We start from the raw sequence: 23,883 nt of genomic DNA on the forward strand, positions 1-23,883 counted from the left end.
TGTTCTTAGATTTGAATTTTAATGGTGAAAAGGGACTTGAATTTGAAAGGTAATTGTGCTTTGATTTGGGCCTCTTTCCAAGTTTTTTTTTTTTTTTTTTACAGACACAAGCAATAAATAAATCTGTGTTGCAATAAACAATATTCAATTTCTTAGACATACATGTTTTAGTTTTGTAGAATTAGCCATGAATTAATATGAAACATTTATTTTGTAAAAGGACTTGATAGAGGTGGATTAGGTCACTTAAGTGGGAACATTTTAAGGCCCATGTTCAAAATGTAGTGCCCGCCACTGACATGCAGCTAAACAATGTTTTGTAGTGCTCAGTACCTTGCTGCCGGTGAGCTGTGCCAGGTGGGGTTTGAGCTCCTCACCAATTACCGAGTATATAGCCACCAGACAGAACACGCTGGCTTTGCGAACGCTGCTCTCTGTGTTGTCATAGCCCTGCAATGAGACACAGATATCACGCAGTGCCGCCATACAATAATGCAAATACACATATACGTGAGCAAGGAAAACAAGGTGTATGCGAAGTAGCAGATGACAAATATTGCTTGAGAAAAATAACACAAATCATTCCTCAAATCAGGGCGGTTCTGTGGCGTACTGGGTAGCACGTCCACCTCACAGTTAGGAGGATTCAATTCCACCTCCGGCCCTCCCTGTGTGGTTCTACCCGGGCCCGCGTGGATTTACTCCGGGCACTCCGGTTTCCTCCCACATCCCGTGGTAGGCTGATTGAGCACTCCAAATTGTCCCTAGGTGTGAGTGCAAGTGCAAATGGTTGTTTGTCTCTGTGTGCCCTGCGATTGGCTGGCAACCGGTTCAGGGTGTCCCCCCGCCTACTGCCCGTTGACGGCTGGGATAGGCTCCAGCATACGCGCGACCCCCGTGGGGACTAAGCGGTTCAGAAAATGGATGGATGGATGGATTCCTCAAATCAAAATGTCAAAGCCCTTCACCACCTGACTCCCCCTTACCTATCCGACCTCCTGATCCCCTACCGCCCCAACTGTCCCCTCTGATCCTCCTCACGTCTGACAGTCCCAAAATCTAAACTCAAATCCTTCGGTGACAAGGTGATTTTCAAAAAAGTTAAGCAAGTTGAGCAAAATTGCATGACAAAAAAGTGAGGTCTATGGCGAGTTCACAATATGTCTTGACTGAGTAAATGCCATTTTTCAAACTGCATTTCCTGGTAAACCGGTGAATCAATGGGTGACAGTACAGTCTAAATTCATGTGCCTTTCAGAAAGAAGTTGCCATCGTTAAATTTATGTCGAGGACAGCAAGAAAATTCCTTATATTATAGGCTATGATAGCCTTTTGATAAAAAACAAAAAAAAACTAAATAACAAGAAAACAGAAAACTGGAAAAATGGCCACGTCAACTCCAGCGCTTCCACAGGTCAGCTAGCCATGAAAAAGGCTGACTTAGATGGGTAAGAGGCTAAAAACATTCGCAAACCTGCAAGAGTCCCGGGATGATGTCCACCAGCAGTTGTATTAGTGAGTCCTTGGGAATGCGTTCAATGACTTTGGTTTCCATCTTGATGGCAGCCAGGTTGATTGGGTAATCGGCTGTCTGCACAATTGGACACAGCACCTTGACACACTGTTCTGGATGGATGGACCCAGCCAATGTTGATGCAGCTTCCTCAGCTGCACGCACCACCTGAAAAATTACATGAAGAGAACCAGATAAAAATACATCAACTTTGTCCTTTAAGCTGATATTAGCTCCTTTCCCACGGCATGATGCTAAATGCATTATTGTCCTCTTGTTTTTAACACATTTTATTCTCCAAACCAGGCATCATGAAATAATCTTAGGCTACAAACAAACAACAAAATAAATGAATGGGTAAACAGATGAATGAATAAACAAACAAACAAACAAACAAACAAACAAACAAACAAACAAACAAACAAACAAATGAATAAACAAGTCCCACAGGATTACCGCGATCCAAGGGATTCCTGAAAAAAAAGTCCTCTAATATTTATATAGCTATTTATATAAAATGGGGAGATCATATATATAGGCGGCTCGGTGGGGCACTGGTTAGCACGTCCGCCTTACAGTTAGGAGCGTGCGGGTTAGATTCCACCTTCGACCCTCCCTGTGTGGAGTATGCCTGCGTGGGTTTCCTCCCACATCCCAAAAACATGCTTGGTAAGCCGATTGAGCACTCCAAATTGCCCCTAGGTGTGAGTGCGGATGGTGGTCTCTGTGTGCCCTGTGATTGGCTGGCAGCCGGTTCAGGGTGTCCCCCGCCTCCTGCCCGATGACAGCTGGGATAGGCTCCAGCATGCCCGCGATTCCCGTTGGGACAAAGCGGTACAGAAAATGGATGGATGGATGGTGAGATCATACGTCTGAGTGAATGGGCTTTTCCTTTTCCAGTGATTTTCTCTCTACAAGGCACTCGCAGTGCCTCAACACTGACTCCTCAATTGAAAAGCTGTGATTGGCAGGCAACCGGATCAGGGTGTCCCCCGCCTTACTGCCCAATGACTGCTGGGATAGGCTCCAGCACGCCCACGACCCCCGGGGGATAAAGCGGTACGGAAAATGGATAAATGGATAATAATAATGATAATGATAGTAGTATCTGTTTCCCTTTGTGCGTTGCAGCGGTATTCTTTCTACAAAGGTGTTTTCTTTTTTCTATTTAAATGCACATCAAACTAGAGTAACTGAGTTTGTCTAAATATATATACCGTATTTGCCGGTGTACAGGTCGACTCGGTGTATAAGTCGACCCCCTAAAATTCGACGGAAATTTACGATTTTATGATATATCCTTTGTATAAGTCGAGCTCAATTGTTGCATTATATTAAACTTCAAAATTCAATATGCGAAATTTATTGACGAAATGTGTTCAAATTCCGGGAGGCCGTGCGCATGCGGCTGTTTATAAGCACCGCGGAGGAGATCGCGGCCGGCGAGCTCGCGCACGCCGCCCGGCACCAACGGGAGGCCGGAAATAGCTCCAAGCCGAGCGGATCGGCACTTTATAAGCACCGCGGAGGAGATCGCGGCCGGCGAGCTCGCGCACGCCGCCCGGCACCAACGGGAGGCCGGAAATAGCTCCAAGCCGAGCGGATCGGCACTTTATAAGCACCGCGGAGGAGATCGCGGCGCCTCATTGGACTTCCAGCGGCCGGCGAGCTCACGCACCCGCCCGGCACATCCGGGAGGCCGTGCGCACGCGCCAAGTGGCCGAAAATATCCCCCGCCGAGCGGATCGGCTGTTTATAAGCACCGCGGAGGAGATCGCGGCGCCTCATTGGACTTCCAGCGGCCGGCGAGCTCGCGCACCCGCCCGGCACATCCGGGAGGCCGTGCGCACGCGCCAAGTGGCCGAAAATAGCCCCCGCCGAGCGGATCGGCTGTTTATAAGCACCGTGGAGGAGATCGCGGCGCCTCATTGGACTTCCAGCGGGCCGCGCACTCGCGCACGCCACCCGGTTCAAATTTTCTAAGTGCAACAATGAGATGCATGAGAAACGGCCTTGGTTACCATCACATTTGAAGCGATGAATACGAAGTTAAATTTTATGACTCGGTGTATAAGTCGAGGTCGATTTTTTTCGGTCGATTTTGGATCGAAAAAGGTCGACCAATACACCGGCAAATACGGTAATAAAAAAAAAAGAAGACTATCGCTAATACATATTAATTTATACATTCTGTGTGGAGAAACAGTACACCTCTTTGTGAGAATCTTTGTGGGCCTCCAGGGTCTTCATGATGGTAAGCTCTGCATAATTCTTGAACCGAGCTGGTTGGTTCTTGAGTATTTCTTTCAGCACACGCAGCGCCAAGGCTCGGATAGTATGCTAGCAGAAATAGGAAATATTTACCATTTTTAAAAAGTCCACATTCCACAGGACAGTATTAATAAGACTGACTTACAGTATATTAAAAACAATATCTATGAGTCTTTAGTTGGACACTTTATTGACCCTAAAGCTAATTCTGGGTGCTAGTTTCAAAACCAATGCTTAAAGCAACAGTCTAAGAAAAATACATTAAAGAGATTAATAGAGAGCACTTTTTGTCTGATCGCCAAGGGGCACTGAAATGGGCAATAATATGTATATTTTCCTTAAGTAGTATGCAATACCTGCATCTCACTGGTGTTCTTAACACTAGAACAGCGGCTGTTCTGATCTACCTCTAACAGCGGGGTGCGTCAATTGACGCTCCATCGATGCGACACGTTACCCTCGCACATCACATGTTGCGCACGTCATGTTATCGCGATCGTGTAGTTCGAGCGCACGCCCCGATAACGTAATTGTGTGAGGATATTGTAGCGGAGTGACAAGTGTAATTGTATCATGGTTTATGGAGAAAAACAATTTAAAAGGGACATTCGACATGCTGTCAAATATTTAAACTTGGGCAATGACGTCGGCATGCAGTCGCGGAGGAAAACGTAAGTTTGGGAGGTAATTTTTAGCAGCAGGCGATAATTAGAGGTATCGATGTTTTTTATTTATGTCACCGCTAACACACACAGGGCGATTATTAGAATATGGGCGATAATTAGAATAAATACGGTACTTTTCGAAAAAAAAAAAAAAAACCTTTTTTGTTTCTTTAATTTATTTGCATTTTATTAAAGCTACAAATGTGTCAGATCATTTTGCCAGACCCTGTTCATATATACGGACCCTGAGCTGTGGGGTTTAAGGCACGATAATAGCTGCTAAGTGTCCTCAAAATTGCATCATAAGAATAAGAGATTAGGCTACTTACATCTTTATCACCCAGTGTTTCGAGCAAAAGGAGAAGGATAGTTTTAAAATGTTCATCCCACACAGCCAGGCTGTCTTCTCGCGTGATCTTCAGAAGCTCCACCAGGGCACCTTTACGTTCCTCTGAGCGTTCATTGTGATTGGACAATTCCTTAAGCAGGTCGGCGACCATGTCAGAGTTATCCTGACCAACTGTTCACCAAGAGAAGAAAGAATTGCAGCAAAACCGTTTTTATCTTAAGACTTGTACCTTAAAATGCACGCATGCATGCATGCACGCACACACACACACACACACACACACACACACGCACACACACACACGCACACACACACACACGCACACACACACACACACACACACACACACACACACACACACACACACGCGCACGCACGCACGCACGCACGCTCGCACGCACTAGTGGCAGAAAAACTATAACTACATACTGTAATTAACTATATAGTGAAGTAATACATATTTTAACCTCAACAACTATGAATTACTATAAAATTACTGTATCAATGAACTAAAAGATACAATATGTGTATGAGGGAAAACAATGTACACTTTTAATTTTATTACATATATTTTAATTGTATATTTAAAACAGAATAATCAATATATGTCACGATAAATCAACATATTGTGATTGATCATGGCAATTGTGACGTGCTGTCTAAGGGTTGTAATGTGACAAAGGGTTGCTATCTTGGCAGAATTTTCAAAAAAATTAAAAATAAAATGGAGTGAGCATTTCAAATGCCTCTAAAATCCTCCATAACATAAATTCCGGGGAAAAAAATTGATGAGTACATGGCCCGTTATACTGACTACAAAGGTAATTGTCAATGACAACGAACAAATTAACGAAAACTAAGTAAATAACGCATTTATTGATGAAATAAAAATTGGAAATGTGTTTTGAAAAACGATAACTAAACTAAATCGTTGCCTATGCACAAAACGAACCAAAATGAACACAAATCGTTGCAAAAATAAACCTTTGTTTTTGTCTTTAAAAATATTTTGTAATGATTTAAGTTGTAAAGCATCATGACCAATCCTTATTTTAGAACTTGAGCACATCATTATGGAACTTTTTCAGGAGAATAAGGTTTTCCAACATTTATTATTTTATACCTAGTGGTTAAGTACCGTATTTGCCGGTGTACAGGTCGACTCGGTGTATAAGTCGACCCCCTAAAATTCGACGGAAATTTACGATTTTATGATATATCCTTTGTATAAGTCGAGCTCAATTGTTGCATTATATTAAACTTCAAAATTCAATATGCGAAATTTATTGACGAAATGTGTTCAAATTCCGGGAGGTCGTGCGCATGCGGCTGTTTATAAGCACCGCGGAGGAGATCGCGGAGCCTCATTCGACTTCCAGCGGCCGGCGAGCTCGCGCACGCCGCCCGGCACTAACGCGAGGCCGGAAATAGCTCCAAACCGAGCGGATCGGCACTTTATAAGCACCGCGGAGGAGATCGCGGAGCCTCATTCGACTTCCAGCGGCCGGCGAGCTCGCGCACCCGCCCGGCACATCCGGGAGGCCGTGCGCACGCGCCAAGTGGCCGAAAATAGCCCCCGCCGAGCGGATCGGCTGTTTATAAGCACCGCGGAGGAGATCGCGGAGCCTCATTCGACTTCCAGCGGCCGGCGAGCTCGCGCACCCGCCCGGCACATCCAGGAGGCCGTGCGCACGCGCCAAGTGGCCGAAAATAGCCCCCGCCGAGCGGATCGGCTGTTTATAAGCACCGCGGAGGAGATCGCTGAGCCTCATTCAACTTCCAGCGGGCCGTGCACTCGCGCACGCCGCCCGGCACACCCGGGAGGCCGTGCGCACGCGCCGAGTGGCCGAAAATAGCCCCCGGCGAGCGGATCGGCTGTTTATAAGCACCGCGGAGGAGATCGCTGAGCCTCATTCGACTTCCAGCGGGCCGCGCACTCGCGCACGCCGCCCGGTTCAAATTTTCTAAGTGCAACGCACAATGAGATGCATGAGAAACGGCCTTGGTTACCATCACATTTGAAGCGATGAATACGAAGTTAAATTTTATGACTCGGTGTATAAGTCGAGGTCGATTTTTTTCGGTCGATTTTGGATCGAAAAAGGTCGACCAATACACCGGCAAATACGGTAGTTATTAGTAGTTAATACTCCACCCCTTACTCCTAATTTTGGGGCCTCTCCTGGAGACCACATTGCCCGCTGCATTTGCCCTGTATTGTCTAATAGGCGAGACGGCTCTGACCATAAGTAAAATAAGGACAGAGTCATAATGTCACAAGCAGAGATAAAGTAAGGGGTGCCAGTTGAGGAAGATGAGCATGGGCAAACACACAAAAAGCAAAAGGAATTAGAATAGTTGTCTTGTCATCGAGCAGTGAAAATTTCCAAACACTCAGCAAAGAGTCATACAGTGACGGAATCTTTACCAGAGAGCACCATTGTATTTTCGCCACTTTCTTTGCGCCGGCCTAAAGGGGAGAGGAGTGGAGGAGACATGAGGGTGAATGATGGGAAACAGATTCTCGTGACAATAGACACACATGATTGTATGTGACTACAACGGGGGAGTAGTGATTGTTATTACACATTAAGGGTTTGTCATGGCTCAAATTAATACAGAACTGGTACGCTTCTGAACAATCACACACATGCCACATCCACGCCCTACATTGGCCAAAAAAAAAACAACCTTTTTCTGGAAAATATCTACATGTGTTTTGTTGTTTTTTTATTCCAACGAACAGTCGAAATGATGGGAAACAGTGACACAGAAGGTTTGAAAAACTATTATGGCTTTTACGCACGCCCGGTCCTACTCTACGGAGCTCTCTTTAACCTCCGTGGATGGAAGTCTGGGGCTGGCGCTCGGCCGGGTGGCTGTCTGAGGACGGTGGATGGGGCTCGGACATGGCTTTTACGCACGCCCGGTCCTATTCTATGGAGCTCTCTTCCACCTCCGTGGCTGGAAGTGCCACCTCCGGGGATGGAAGTCCACGCCGCCACACGCCTGGAAGTCGACGTCGGTGCTTGGGGCCGTGTGGTGGTTAATTATTTATGTTATAGTTATTTGATATATTTTATTTTGTGTAGCAACTTGTATATGTATGTGTTTATCATTACAGTTCAGTAGTTGTTGGCTCGTTGAACTCTTGTTTTGTTAAATAAAGAGCGCTACAATATTGTTATATACTAGATCTGTGGAATAACGACGAGGCTGACGTCAGGGCGCACGTGCAGCGTTGTTGACAAAGGATGAGGAATTTGATCGATGGATTTAATGATTTAGAGTGACACAGATGGTTTGATAATATTATTGCTTATATAATAGTTATTTGATATATAATTTATATATCGTTATATGGGCCTGTGGAATATTTTGAAGTGCAAGCGCCGTCAGCGGCGCGCACGCATTGTTGACAAAGGACGATCAATGGATTTAATGAATTGGAGTGACACAGATGGTTTTATAAACGTGTTATTTATGTAATAGTTTTTTGAATAACTGAATGTTATGTCAGGCCCGTTCTCAGCGCTTCCTTTGTTTATGTCACGTTAGCATACCTATTGTTTAGCCTGTTGTTGCTTGTTCATGTCTGTTCTTGGTGTTGGATTTTGTCGAATAAATTTCCCCCAAAATGCGACTTATACTCTGGAGCGACTTATATATAGGTTTTTTTCACGTTACTGTGCATTTTATGGCTAATGCGACCTATATTCCAGAGCGACTTTTAGTCTGAAAAACACGGTAATTTTATTAATGTAAGTTTATTAAAATTAATTAATGGATACGGCAACTTATTTATTTGAATATTTATATGTATATTAAATGTACAAACTACAAAATTTGTTGTTATAAAAACAATGTAAATGCAACACTTATTGCAGGACTTAGTTAGCAGGCTATGGAGGATGACTAAAAGAAATGTTATTATTCTGGAAGCAGCAATGTTTCTTTATCCAGAGCCTCAACAACATTTTAAAACGATGAGTAAAACAACAAAGATTTTGGTGGTGTAAAACTTTGTTTGGTAGTTTATATGAATAAAAAAATCAAACTCACAATCACGAAACTGTTCCACGTCATCATCAAAAACAGCCTCCTTTAGGGCACTCTTGTCGTAGGTGCAGATTGTTTCACCATGCCCGTAAGGAGCAAACTCCCGACTTCTTGGCCCAGAGAAGGAACGCGGTGATGGCGTATTGAGCAGTGAAGTTTTGTTGTCCAAAGCAGTACGACCCCCTTCTGGTACATCCAAGCCCAAGCGAGCGTCTGAACCAGGCGTTGAAGCTATTCCTTCTCTCCCGGCCTATAAAAGCACCACACGAGGAGTGATGACAGAGAGCATGTTAAAAAATAATGTAACATCAGCTTTTTATACACATAAATTTCTTCATTGTTAGTCATGTCAGTTCACCCAACTTCCATATGCTCTTACTATCTTCCATTGACGGTAACTGTGCATAAGATTTATATGAAAACATGGAGGAAAAAAAATCATCACATGAATGTGCAACTCAGTCTGTAGAGTTAAAAATTTAATAATTGTAATTTAACATGCAGTTTAGTGTATATAACAAGGGGTACACAGGGTAATAGAAGTAACAAAGTAAGTAATACCTTTTTTTAAAAAAAACACTTCAATACCAGAATACCACTCATACAAACTATCCAACTTTGGGGTAGAGGGCATTCAGGTACACATGGCACAAACACAATACACTGTGTAAGGGTCTTATTGTGCATAGAAATGAAACATTCTACAATTGCCCAAACACAATTAATTGGCCAGATTTAATCTTGCATCATGGTAAGGTACATTTTGATAGTTTAAAGAAAGGGATTTAAGAAATGGCAAGAAACTGTGCTTTCAGCCCTATGTTCAACACAAAGTCTCATCGAGAGGACTCAACAAACACAACAACTGGTTCATGAATCATCTTGAAGCTTCATTTTCTCTTTACTGCCTTTTGGCATTCATGGTATCGCAACCCACAGTCCTAACTGAAATCATCCCACACCATATTATTATTTAAATCCTCATATATTAAAATAACACACATAAAATATTAAAAAAAAAATCATTTTGGTATAGTTACTATTACTATTTTACAGATTTTGCCACTCAAAAACCTCAAACATTAAGCATGAGTAGTGAAAAGAGTAATAAATGCCAATTAAATGAGTGGCAGTCTTTTGATGGTTACCAAACTGTAATTAAAGATTGAGATTAGCCATGTGAGCCATTAAAGATTATGAGATTTCATCATCTTTACTGGCTTTGATCACAGCAATAATTAAGAAAAAAAACAACATTCTGTAGTGCATAAAAAAGTAATCGTTGCGCTGTTATTTGCTAACTCTCAAAAATGAATGAAAAGTGATTTTCCTATTCCAAACACAATAACTTACTGCATCATCTCGCTTGCCCTCTCGTCTGATTGACTCATTCAGGTCCTCCTGGCTGCGGTAGCTAAAGCTTTGGATGGCCTCAGTGACACCACGGAGTGAGCTATAAATGTCCTCTGAGTTCATGTTCTCAGTGTCATACTCCATCACGCTAACACAAAAATCAAACAAAAAATACATTAAAATGACAGGTAATACGTTGATGTTTTGTTAACATACAAATAATGATAGTGAAGTCTGAACATTGTTAATTTTCCAAAAGTGTCGTGGGTTAGTAATAGTGTGGAGGGCCTGATTTAGGAAATGTTTGCGAACGTAAAAAGAAGCATAGACTTGGCTACGCACATACACAGACGTGCAAACTGATCTGTTAACCGGGCACAACCTGGATTCTGAGCAGTTCATTTTGTGCATTGTAGGAAAAGTATATGAAGTTGATTTGATAATGAACAATGGGATTTAGCAAACACGAGACAAATTTCACTCTCTCAATTTTGTGTCTTCATACAGTGCAGCTGAAAGGCAGGTGTAACCAGGTCCACCAAGTAAGGAAAAAAAAAGAGAGAATGACAAAGCTAATTGGTGTAGTTTGTTGAGAAGATTTAAACTATTAACTCCCGTATCATATTCACTGTTAGTTTAGTAGCCCACAGGCTGTTACAGTGCGGGAATGTGGAATTTGGGATTTTATTAATTTCACACGCATCACTACCAGCAACAGCTTGTGCAATCAGAGGCCGACATGTAATTAATCGCCCGCTATTTGGGATATTAGTCACTCGGGCTCGTAAAATGTGTTATTCACAGAGATAAATGATCTACATAAATGAAGTATGATGAAGTCTTTGTGTCACAGTCAGTGGTAATATGTAATCTACAATCAGCAAAAAACTGAAATGCTAGAATCTGTTTATCTCTTTTTTTTCTCATTCCATCTCATTACCTGGGTGAATGTGTTCTGCGCAGGACCCTGAAAGAAGGGGCAGCAGAGGTGGAGTTAGGCGGAGGAAGAGGAGTAGGGGCAGGGGGTTGCTTTGACAGTCCTTCGACACCCCAACCCCATAACCGACTGTTGTCATAGCGCGGTCAGGAGGGAAGGACGGACAGACAGCGGTAAAAGAATGAAGGATGGAATCAAACAACAGGAGAAGACCGCAAGACAAAACAAGACAAGACAAGGTGGGAGGGTGGTGTGGTGGTGTTAGTAGGAGAAAGAGAAAGAAAAGTGTACAGAAAGAGAAAAGTCAAAAACGAAACCAGTCTTGAGATCTACGACTAGAGTTCTAAGGTTTTATAAAACATTACAGATGAAACATTAGAAAGCTCACATGAAAAAAAACCTATTATTAATTTCTAACTACAATACTCAGAGCCAGATGATAAAGTATTGTTATTGGCTACTTGCTTTTAAAGAATATTTTAATGCTTCACTTGAATGAACTGCAAACTTGCATCATTGCACAGGCAGAATATTGTATGCTCTACAGATACAGTACTCATAATGCATATTGTTGTATGGGCTTAATTCGATGCAAAGATCATTTCGTGTAAATGCTTGATTTTAAAGCTACGGAAGTATGATGAATTTTTATCAGCAGAGGGCACAGGTAAGTTAGGCTCAATTGGCTTCTACAACATGCATTGGTGATGATGTCATCAGAAGATGACTGACAGATTTCAGATTTTTTCAGTTGACAACCCAGTTATTCAACATAAGAGATGCTCATTGATTTATTTACTTTTGATCAGTCAATAGTTAGAGAGAAGCTTTCCCTGTGTTGAATGAAACAGTTGAAAAAGGGGATGTGCTCAAATCAGTTTGAGCAACTCACTCAGTAGCATACTTGCAGCGCTTTTGTTATACTTAACACACTGAAGCTGCATTCACATGGCTAATTACCAAACTTCCACTAGAACAAGGAGCGAACTGCAGCAGAGGCAAATTACTGTACCTTGGAGACATTCCTCCGTGTGAGCAGTTGGTTGGAGAGGTCAGTGGGCTGGTTCGACTGGCTGTGTTGCGAGGTGTCATACGACCAATGGTGTTACTTGGAGAACCCTAAAAGGCAATGCCCTCAGAAAGTTAGTTAAAAAACGTTTTCTGCTCTCAAAAAAATTAAGTTAAAAATTGATAAGACTGAGGCGGCTTGGTGACGCACTGGTTAGAACGTCCGCCTCAGAGTTAGGAGGGAGTGGGTTTGATTCCACCTCCTGCCCTCCTCCCTGTGTGGAGTTTGCATGTTCTCCCTGTGCCCGCGTGGGTTTTCTCCGGGCACTCCGTTTCCTCCCACATCCCAAAAACATGCTTGGTAGGCCGATTGAGCACTCCAAATTGCCCCTAGGTGTGAGTGTGAGTGCAGATGGTTGTTCCTCTCTGTGTGCCCTGTGATTGGCTGGCCTACTGCTCGATGACTGCTGGGATATGTTCCAGCCCCCCCACGACCCCAGTGGGGACAAGCGGTATAGAAAATGGATGGATGGATGGACTGATAAGACTTGTTCTTTTTGTGTGTGCAATTTGGTTATGTCTGGTGGAAAGTTGGCAACTCAAAATATACACAGCAGAGTAAATTTAATTTCCGGTACAGATAATGGCTGTATGAATTACAATAAATCATGTCACCTTTTGGCCCAGCATGCTTGTGACAACATACTCGTAAAAGTTAAAATTTGCCCTAAATTTAGTAAATAACAATTCATTTTGATGTTCTTAATGACCTTAAATGTGAGTTCCTTTTATTCTGATTTACAAGTAAATATTATAGTATCTCGATTTCAAAGTGTTTGGAATAATGCAGTATCTTTAGGTATCCATCTCTGGCAGTAGTGTCACGTGCTGGTGCCACCTGCGACAGGACCACGCCCCCCCGTTAGTGGAATCGCCGTCACCTGGCACGGGTTCATGGACAGCGCTATATCAGCGCCGCCAGCGCAGACCCGAGTGTCAGTCTGTCCCGTGATGCGTCGCTCATCTGTCCCTGAGAATCTGACTTACAATTCGAATCCACAGAACTGCTTGTCCACCACAGCCAGATCGCCGCTCCAGCGCCAGCCACCCCAGCGCCAGCCACCCCCATCATCCCCTTCCACAATAAAGTCTGTCGCTACGCACTTGGCTGTACTGGCCGATTCCTTACAGTACAGACTGACCACGCTATGCAGCCAGCGAACGACGAGACGACATTGAGCCGACTGGAGCGAGCCGAGACTGCCATCAGCAGCCTGTCCGCCGACATCCGGAATCTGATCGAAGTTGGTCAACAACAACAGCTACAGCAGCAGGAGATGGCCCAAGCCCTCCAGAGACTGTCGGTGGCTGCGTCCCCGGCTGTCACGGCACTCCCGCACCGCCCATCTGCTGAGGCCAGGAGGCTCGTGGACGTCGCGGAGCCCCGCCTTGGCAGCATCGAGAAGTTTAACGGAGACCCGAACCACGTGAGGGCATTCGTGACTAACTGCCGTATAATGTTCAGCCTCCAGCCCGTCACGTTTGCGTCGGAATCTGCCAAGGTCGGGTTCGTCCTAACCCACCTCACGGGCGAGGCGCGGCTGTGGGGTCTGGCCGAATACGAGAGGATGGCCCCAGCTTGCGATTCATTCGACGCCTTCGCGGAGGAATTGCTCTGCCTGTTTGACCTGGGCTCCGCCGCCGAAGACGCCGCCGAGGAACTGGCGACGCTGCGTCAAGGTAGCCGATCGGTCGCGGAGTACGCACTTAAGTTCCAGACGTTGGCCGGCAGCAGCGGATGGAACACGCCGGCGCTCGTTAGCAAATTCCTCAACGGCCTCGCTGAGTACATGAAAGACGAGCTGGTTTCTTACGATCGCCCGCGAACCCTGAAGGGCGCGATGGACTTGGCGGCCCGAGTAGACCGGCGGATCCGGACGCGGCGGCGCGATCGGGAGAGGAGGTCCCCGCGGAACCCGCGTGGTCACCTTCCTCCGTCTGCTGGGGACCAGAACGTGGCGGCGTTGGTGGATTCCGGCGCGGAGGGGAACATCATGGACATTAGCCTGGCACGCCAGTGGGGTGTCGGCTTCCTCCCTCTGAGGCCGTCCATTCCCGCACGTGCCATTGATGGCCGTCTGATCAGCGAGGTGGCTTTCGTGACGGAACCAGTTAAGTTACTGCTCTCCGGCAATCACCACGAGACCATCCAGTTTTTTCTTTTTTCCCTCCCAGGACAGCAGCTCATACTGGGGCACCCTTGGTTGCGGCAGCACAACCCGGTGCTGGACTGGGAGGTGGGGGTTGTTCGGCAGTGGAGCGAACGCTGCCATCGGGTGTGCCTGAAGACGGCCACCAGCCCACTCGGCAGAGCCCCGCCCAGGTACAGTCCCAACATCTCCAATGTCCCAGCGTTTTATCACGAACTCAAGGAGGTTTTTAGTAAAGCCAGGGCCACTTCTCTTCCTCCACACCGGTCCTATGATTGCGCTATCGATCTGTTGCCCGGCACCTTCCCTCCCAAGGGACGCGTCTACTCCCTGTCCGCTCCTGAGCGCCGGGCTATGGAGGAATACATCCGGGAGTCCCTGGCAGCCGGTATCATACGGCCGTCCTCTTCACCTGCGGGGTTTTTCTTCGTGAAGAAGAAGGAGGGCACGCTACGCCCGTGTATCGACTACCGGGGAATAAATGAGATCACTGTAAAGAACCGATACCCTCTGCCTCTTCTGTCTTTCGCCTTCGAGAGCCTTCAGGGTGCCACCATTTTCACAAAGCTGGATCTTCGCAACGCCTACCACCGGATCCGCATCCGGGAGGGAGACGAGTGGAAGACGGCTTTCAACACCCCGAGCGGACACTACGAGTACTTGGTGGTTCCGTTTGGGCTCACCAACGCCCCAGCGGTTTTCCAGACCCTGATAAACGACGTGTTGCGAGACATGCTGGACAAATTCGTGTAAGTTTATTTGGACGACATCCTCATCTTCTCCCGCTCGCTCCCTGAGCACATCAAGCATGTTCGGGCGGTGCTGCGCCGCCTCCTTGAGAATTCGCTCTATGTGAAGGCAGAGAAGTGCGAGTTCCACGCCTCCTCTGTCAAATTCCTCGGCTACGTGGTGCGTGAGGGATCCATCGAAATGGACCCTGGGAAGGTGCAAGTTCCCGAAACACGCAAGCGGCTGCAACAGTTCTTAGGATTTGCGAACTTTTATCGCCGTTTTATCCGTGGATACAGCACGGTGGCCGCGCCCCTCACCGCCCTTACCAGCCCCGCCTCCCCGTACAAATGGACGGAACGGGCAGAACAGGCATTTCAGAAGCTTAAGAGGCGGTTCACATCCGCTCCCATCCTCAGGGTTCCCGATCCCGACAGACAGTTCGTGGTCTAGGTGGACGCCTCGAACGTGGGTGTCGGGGCGGTGTTGTCTCAACGTAGCCGCCAAGACAATCGTCTCCACCCATGCGGCTTCTTTTCTCGCCGTCTGTCAGCCTCGGAACGAAACTATGACATCGGTAATCGGGAGCTCCTTGCCGTCAAGTTGGCCTTGGAGGATTGGCGGCATTGGCTGGAGGGCGCCACCACTCCGTTCATCGTCTGGACCGACCACCGCAACTTGGAGTATCTGCGATCGGCCAAGAGACTGAACGCGAGACAAACACGGTGGGCTCTGTTCTTTGACCGGTTTGAGTTCTCTCTTTCCTATAGACCGGGTTCCCGTAACGCGAAGGCGGACGCCCTGTCGAGTTTGTTTCCTGGGGGGCGAAGAGGGACAGGGTCCGCCTCCCACTATCCTCCCGAGATTGGTTCGGGTGGCGGCTCTTACATGGGAGATCGAACGCCAAGTGGAAGCCGCATCACGCGATCAACCCGGCCCCAGCAACTGCCCGGAGGGTCGCCTGTTCGTCGCTGAAGGCCTGCGGTCGTCCGTGCTGCAATGGGCCCACGACTCACGCCTGGCCTGTCATCCCGGCGCTGCACGCACGAGGTACGTGGTGGCACAGCGTTTCTGGTGGCCCACCTGGCAAGTGGACACCAGCGATTACGTCAGAGCCTGCTCAATTTGTAACCGCTACAAGACGTCTACTCGTCCTCCGGCCGGGCTGCTTCAACCCTTGCCGGTTCCCCAGCGTCCCTGGTCTCACCTGTCAATCGACTTTGTCACGGGCCTCCCCCCCTCAGAGGGAAACACAGTGATCCTCACGGTGGTGGACCGTTTCAGCAAGTTGACGCATTTCATCCCTCTGCCTAAGCTCCCATCTGCGAAGCAGACTGCGTCCATCACGGTGCGGGAGGTGTTTCGTCACCACGGTCTCCCACAAGACATCGTGTCAGACCGAGGTCCTCAATTCGCTTCCACCTTCTGGACGGAGTTCTGCCGACTCCTCAGCGCCACGGCCAGCCTCTCCTCGGGGTTTCACCCTCAGTCCAATGGTCAAGCGGAGTGCCTGAACCAGGAACTGGGCAGGTCTCTCCGATGCATGGCCGCCGGGGACCAGCGCGGGTGGCTCCAACAGCTTCTCTGGGTAGAGTATGCTCACAATTCCCTCCCCAGCTCGGCCACGGGACTTTCGCCTTTCCACTGCGTCTTCGGGTACCAGCCACCCTTGTTCGCCCACCAGGAGCGTGGTGCGGCGTGCCCGTCGGCCCAGGCTTGTGTCCGCCGTTGTCATCGTGCCTGGGCGAGGGGCCGGGTCACTCTTCCCCGCTCTGTTTCAGGCTACGCCCGCCAGGCGAACAAGCACCAGACACCGGCTCCGGAGTACAGAGTGGGGCAGCGTGTGTGGCTCTCGACGCGGGATTTGCCGCTGCGAGCGGGATCCCGCAAACTGGCACCCCGCTTTGTTGGACCGTTCCCTATTCAGAAGGTGATTGGCCCGGCCGCAGTCCGTCTTCTCCTTCCAGATTCCATGAAGGTTCACCCCACGTTCCACGTGTCCCGTGTGCGGCCTATCCATGAGAGCGCGTTGGCGCCGCCACCTGTTCCGCCGCCCCAGCTCGTCGATGGGGGTCCGGCTTACGCTGTCCGCTCCCTGCTCCGATCGCGGCGCCGCGGTCGTGGCCTCCAATACCTCGTGGATTGGGAGGGTTATGACGACGCGCACTGCTCCTGGGTTCCGAGCCGCTGGATACTCGACCGTTCGCTCATCACGGAGTTCCATCGCTGTCATCCGGACCAACCGGGTCCTCGGCACGGGCGCCCGAGGAGGGACGAGGGGACCAGGGGTAAGGGTCCGGTGAGATCTTTTCCGCCGGTACCGGGGTCTTCTGCTCCCGCGTCCGTTGATCCTGCATCTGGCGAGGTGTCGGACGTTTCAGCGGTGTGCTGACCCCCCCACCTGGTCGCCCAGGGTATTGCCTTCCTTTTTTTTTGTTTTTGGTTCTTGGGGAGGGGGGGGGGGGGGGTGTTCTGTCACGTGCTGGTGCCACCTGCGACAGGACCACGCCCCCCTGTCAGTGGAATTGCCGTCACTTGCCACGGGTTCATGGACAGCGCTATATCAGCGCCGCCAGCGCAGACCCGAGTGTCAGTCTGTCCCGTGATGCTTTGCTCATCTGTCCCTGAGAATCTGACTTACAATTCGAATCCACAGAACTGCTTGTCCACCCCAGCCAGATCGCCGCTCCAGCGCCAGCCACCCCCATCATCCCCTTCCACAATAAAGTCTGTCGCTACGCACTTGGCTGTCCTGTCCGATCCGTGGTGTACAGTGTGGCCAACAGTCTAAGAGAGTGGTTCTTAACCTGGGTTCAATCGAACCCTAGGGGTTTGGTGAGTCGGTCTCAGGGGTTCGACAGAGCCTCTACTGAGGAGGTCCAAAAAAACTGATTTATTGTATAAATTCTAATTTGCCAGTATGTAATTTGTTGTGAGTTCATGCATTGTGTTGGTGTTGTGCTTTGAACAAGGTGATGTTCATGCACAGCTCATTTTGTGCACCAGTAAGAAACATCTACATATGTCTTGAATTTAAGAAGAATATTTTTCACTAATGAGGGGTTCGGTGAATGCGCATATGAAACTGGTGGGGTTCGGTACCACCAACAAGGATAAGAACCACTGGTCTAAGAAGTGAAACACTGCCCTCTACTACCAACATGAAAGCCGCGCCGCAAGGCATTCTACTCGAGGGCTCAATATGAATGGGCTAGTGCTGCATTCAAGGAAAGTGGAAAGTCAGACTTCACCGACTTCTCCAACTTCAAACTAGGAAATGTGCACAAGAACACTCCATTGAACGGGAAGGTCTGAGTTGTGAAGTCGGGGAGAAAAAAGGAGCCCGAATTCACAGACGGACTACAATGTGATGTGATGTACAATGTGATGTCACCTGACAATGATGTCGCCCGTGAATGACAAAACGTAACTTACATTTTTTTTTTCTTTTCTTACCCCACTGCAATAAACTGTTACATGGCCTTAACACTGACAGATTTTACATATCGTTGCATTACCAGTGTTCACGCAACTTACCACACCGCTACTTGCATTGCTGGAGTTCTTCAGGTGGTTGTGCAATAATTTGGTGGCGCCATCCTGAAAGGTCTTGGGCAGAGCTCCTAGCAGCATAGTAAACTCTGGTGTGTTGAGCTCAAACAATGATATAAGCACCACCTGGGCAGCCTGAGGGCAGTGGGACACACAGAGGAGATGCACATGCATTTCATGATCTTGAAGTATATTGACTCAAAAAAGCACTCACCAGGAATTGCTTTTGAGACAGAGGACCAAAATTATTTAGAAACCAACACACCACGAACGTCAAAGCTAATTTGAAATCAAGGCAGGCAACATTTTCGCTACCAACTATTAAAGCGATGTCTGTAAAGAACAACTGTTAAAAGCGTAAAATCAGAGAGAACAAAATTTTTTAATTATTAACAGTTGTATTGTTTAAATGTAATTAATATGTACTCAATATTCAAAGGAATTTATTTGTTCTTTTAGTTGAGTATTGAAGAATAACATGTCCATATTTAAAGTAGTCAAAATGGTACAAGAACCGCTGAGGTATTTTTAATGTGCATAACACTTGGTACAGTTTTGACAAATTTTACAGTTGCTTGTTCAGAATATGGAGAATATAAATATATGATAGATTAATATTTTGTGCTTGCTCTATGACATCAGCACTCCGGTGGCCAGATTAAAACATTAAACTTTTACTATGGCAACAATTTTGCAAGTCAGCTGAATAGCTATGTTTTTAATGTTCTGAAGAACCCGTTATCTTCAAAATCTACTTTAAAAGCACTTTATCCTCTAATTTCATGATTCCTCTATCTGAGGGGTCAAAACAGCTAAACAATATGGCAATCAATATAAATATAAAAACATCACAGATGAACATTTTAAAATACAAAATTACTCCTAACAAAATAAGAATATCTAGGTTTTTTTGTCTCTTTTCTAGGTTGTCCAGACTTTTACATGAGTACTAATGATGTTGGTCAGGACTATTTAGTATTTTAGTATGGCCAAGTCGATAAGTAAACAGTGATAAAACAAAATTGTATCCCTGGCTATCACAGCTTGCCACAATTAAGAAACACAACGCGGTTGGTTTTGTCTCTTGGGCAAATTCGCCACTCGGTCGAACATTGGATACATGCATCTCTGTCTAAGCTATTCAATATAATGTCAACAACAAATCCATGACAATAATACTGTAGAAAGAAATGAATGTGCATTGCAGGAAGTCTTTGTGCAAGGCCACCTGAAACGTTCATGTTAATGCCTTAACGTAGGTTGAATATGTCCATATCACACTCAAGTCAACACAATGCAGACATTTAAGGTTGTTAGAGTGTACGACAGGCAAAAAGGTGCAGTTAGTCAGATCCTACACTGGCACTCCCAAGCAATTTTGTGCGATAATTCTGATGACCTCAAAGCCAATTCATGAAAAGCGAAGGCTTTTTTTGTATTATTCATTCCCTGGTTGCATAAAAAATGTTTGGTGAGTTAACAATTTACAAAGTTATTAGAGCATACCAGTTAAAGTATAATGGCAGAAGTAAATAAGATATGCCACTTGCTGTTTCATACAGTCTTGAAAGTGCTGGTTAGGTACGAGGCAGACGAGGCACTGGATACTTGTCATGTGTTGGAGCTGGTTCTACCTCCTTACACCTCTCTTCTGGGTTGCCCTCACTGGACAGTAAGGCTGTAGTAATGACTCCACCAGCTAGTTCCTCACCCACCCAGTTATGTAGGGTCTGGGGCACAGCGGCAAGGCAGAATGGGCATTACAGAAAGACAACAGTCTTTCGCCATCATATTTGGATGCAAGGTTGTATCTTTTTTTTAAAAAATTTTTTCAAATCAACCTTGCCTAGAAATTTTAAGAAACCTTTGACACATCTTGAGAGGAACACAACTCTGCATTCACAGTCGATGTCACCACCCGGGTGAAGGTAGCATAAACACACGAGACAGGCAAGGTGCATTCCTGCCAGTCATCAGTGAAATGGGTGTCCGTCAGTGACGGTCTGTCGGCACACACCGGTTTAGTGACTATTACAGAGACGGTCACTTTCGCCCGTCCTGAGCGTGTCGTTTTTTGAACTTTCTCGTTCTTCATCCACAAAATGGCCGTCCGTTGGTGACTGACATTCCGTCTCTTGGTTTATTTCTCAACTCCTCTGATGCTGGCAGGCAGCAAATGTAAAGTTTTAACTTTACACAAGATGCAGCTGCTTTGTTTTTCTGAATTGATTTGGCTTGTAGCAAGCATGCAGTGGTCAGATTTTGAATGATGAGTGACAAATGTCCATCACAATGATGTCAAAATCAAATTTGCTCTAAAACCTAACTAAAATTTTGTCACACACTCATTTATATTTGATGCTATGCGTGAAACCTGGAAGAAATTGGATTTAAATGGCATGGAACCTTTAAACATGGTGAGAAACATGCTTTACTGATGATCCTTTGCATGACAAAAGCACATCAAAGCATGTTTATAATACACATGGGAACTCGAAGAATCAATAGTTTTGGCAGAGTAAATAATGTTTGGTAAGGAGAGGATTGGGGTTTTTTATACTAAAAAGAAAAATGGAGTATTGATATTTACTTCACTTTGATGACATATAGTACCTACTACAAAATAAAAATAAAACTTTCTCTTACTGTTTGCTGTGCTATTCTTAGTTTCCAATGCATCTCACATTATCAAAATAAAGACATTTAATAAAGACAATTCTTAATTTTCATCCTATGAGGACATTTACAATATGGAAAGCAGTCTTACCTTCCTGACATCAGAACTTTTGGGTTCAGTGGTCCAAGTGATAACGCGTGATACAGCCAGGCGAGTCTCACTGGAGTTGATAAAGTCAGTTGGGTCCATTTGTCGTGCCAAAGACTCAATATATTTTAAAATAGCCACCTTTACCTATGAGGTCACAACAATAAATTAAGCAGTGGGACTAAGTGAACTGTACTAATGGACAACCAGAATTCTTAATTTTCTACTTTTCAACAATACCTTGAGGTTTGGCGTCTGTGTCTGATCAACAATGAATCTCATCAAAATATTGAACTGTTGGTCAAATGGGAAGGTCTCCCTGAAAAAAAAAAATGAATATAAATGTTGTCCACTCTACTTGGAAGATTTTTAAGACAGATTTTAGGTCTGGCTTGCAAAACATGCAGACCTTGTGATATCTAAGGCCTTTTGGACTTTGGCTTGGACTGAGCCGAGCAGGTCTGCCCCCATCTTTTTAAGCAATTGGGTGAGAAGGACGAACAGCCAGTCCTGCAAGTCCTCTCGATGTACTGTGATGAAATCCACTAGGGTCTCAAGGAACATGCTGAACACCTAACGCCATATATAATATTGAAGAATTAACAACACTATTGATTACTCTGACAACAATAGTCATATTTAGCCAATTTTGTGTTAATGGGTTAGAACAAACTTACTCTCTGTTATCAAATCCACAGCAAAGCGGGCCATGCAAAAGAGACATACAGTATAGTATTTAGTTTCATGAGTAACATTGTGTCAGAAAATAAAAAAAAATAGAATACATTAAGACAAAGAACATTATGTATGCTGCAATTGCACTTTAAACAGATAATTTCACCTTGCTGTGTGGATCTGCAAACATCCTTGTGAAGATTTCACAAAGTCTCTTCAGCTCCACTCGGCTAAATATGAAAAACAAAACAAGAAGGCATCCAAGTCAAACAAAATCTACATTTGCTAACATTTAATCTTCCATCGCCTTTTGAGAGTGGCCATACAGAACAAAAATGATGGTAGTCTAACTATTGTTAAAAAAAGTATCAAGACAAAGAAACACTTCTTAATAAATTAATTTTAAAACGTTTGTGCTTTTATTTCTCTCAGAATTTCAATTAGAGCTCACGAGCCACTATGACGAGTGGTTTACCAGAGTTACTAGCCATTCAGCATTTTCACTAGTCGCACTGGGACAAAGCAACTGTAGGAATATTAAATGTCGACACTGTTTTTTGTCTTCCACCACTTCCAGACTACTTCTGTTAATTAACAAAAGCAATGTTACAAATAACTTAATTTTTGAAAATCCACGATAGTCTGTAAAAGGTCGAGTTTTCTTCCCCAACTAATGTAGTACATGTTTTGAGATATGCATCCTCATCTTATCAGACTGCTGAGTTCGGCTTCTTGGAAGCCAGATAGTTCACCGCCGCAATATTAAACAGGCCAAAAACGGCCAGTTTATTCGAACCAAGCGTCTTTGCCTGTTTAGTCACGGTGCACCCTTTATGACTAAGGGACACTTCATGGTCCTTAACGGTTTCAGTATTTAAGTTCATTATCCCGACCACAAATATGCACCAACTTCATCTTATCACCGCCGTTCCGTTGTTACCCCTTTCAGTGGTGACGTCGGCAAAACGGTTCTAAAATGGATCAATTAGCAAACACTATGTGCAGGCAGTAGACATCGGCATTGAAGTGTTTTAGTCACACATTGTAATCAGTTTATTGCAAATATGGTTTGAGAAAACTACAAATAAATACGTATATGCATAAAATTCAACCTGAGGTGGCTGACAGTGGAGTGACAGTTACCTGCCACTGATGAAATTTGCCCTCTTTGAGTTGGTTAGTGGATGTCAATGTCAAACCCCGATTAGGATCTAATTAAATTTCCAGTGTAGCCCATTTATTAAATCTAAAGGGATGCTACAGCCAAACAAAGTTTTTGGTCGAGGTCCTACATACAATACAATAATCCTTCGTTCATCGCGGTAGATGCGTTCCAGAGTCACCGGTGAAAAACAAAAATCCGCGAAGTAGAAACAGCATATGTATTATTAAGAAATTTAAATTGTTGTATTGTATTGAAATTTCCAACACGTAATGTTTCTGTTTGGCTGATTGGGGGGCATGGCTGTAATGCAAGTCAATTGTTTTTTCTTGCCAACCAATGCATGTACACCTTCAGAATCACCACTTAAAGGCCCAGAGACACCGGTATATGTATAAATCGGTTTTAGTTAGCTTATGGGCTTATAAAAATAAATTGACGATCGAAACAACGAAAAGGAAGCTGTTGCTCTGAAAAATATAATTTAAATTTGCCGCGCAGACGAGTTTGACTGCACCGAGCCGCCAGCCGGAAGTGACGTCTCATGACGTCTCAAGTTGTACGCGTTTAGCTTCAGTGAATGTAAACAAAAAGAGAAGAAGGGCCAGCGCGGAGACGTTGGGCCAGGCTTGCGGC

At 45.6% G+C, this 23,883-nt stretch overlaps 1 protein-coding gene across 34 annotated transcripts in view; it reads right to left on the minus strand.

The window, feature by feature from the left end:
* clasp1a (cytoplasmic linker associated protein 1a) overlaps positions 1 to 23,883 on the minus strand; it is a 122,623-nt gene that overhangs the window by 1,912 nt on the left and 96,828 nt on the right. For 22 of the 34 annotated variants that reach the window (XM_049728484.1, XM_049728479.1, XM_049728473.1 and 19 more), the window contains 14 exons: positions 22,252 to 22,315; positions 21,820 to 21,983; positions 21,651 to 21,729; positions 21,414 to 21,557; positions 18,632 to 18,781; positions 12,160 to 12,266; positions 11,151 to 11,276; positions 10,211 to 10,358; positions 8,861 to 9,107; positions 7,227 to 7,268; positions 4,779 to 4,969; positions 3,725 to 3,853; positions 1,475 to 1,681; positions 334 to 450 (listed from right to left, as the gene is read on the minus strand). In XM_049728484.1, coding sequence (XP_049584441.1) covers positions 334 to 450; positions 1,475 to 1,681; positions 3,725 to 3,853; positions 4,779 to 4,969; positions 7,227 to 7,268; positions 8,861 to 9,107; positions 10,211 to 10,358; positions 11,151 to 11,276; positions 12,160 to 12,266; positions 18,632 to 18,781; positions 21,414 to 21,557; positions 21,651 to 21,729; positions 21,820 to 21,983; positions 22,252 to 22,315 — 1,915 coding nt within the window. The remainder of the gene's footprint in view (positions 1 to 333; positions 451 to 1,474; positions 1,682 to 3,724; positions 3,854 to 4,778; positions 4,970 to 7,226; positions 7,269 to 8,860; positions 9,108 to 10,210; positions 10,359 to 11,150; positions 11,277 to 12,159; positions 12,267 to 18,631; positions 18,782 to 21,413; positions 21,558 to 21,650; positions 21,730 to 21,819; positions 21,984 to 22,251; positions 22,316 to 23,883) is intronic. The other 12 variants (XM_049728496.1, XM_049728495.1, XM_049728485.1 and 9 more) reach the window with 4 other exon arrangements.

The sequence above is a fragment of the Syngnathus scovelli genome, chromosome 8, assembly GCF_024217435.2.
Source record: "Syngnathus scovelli strain Florida chromosome 8, RoL_Ssco_1.2, whole genome shotgun sequence".
NCBI classification, from domain to species: Eukaryota; Metazoa; Chordata; class Actinopteri; order Syngnathiformes; family Syngnathidae; genus Syngnathus; species Syngnathus scovelli.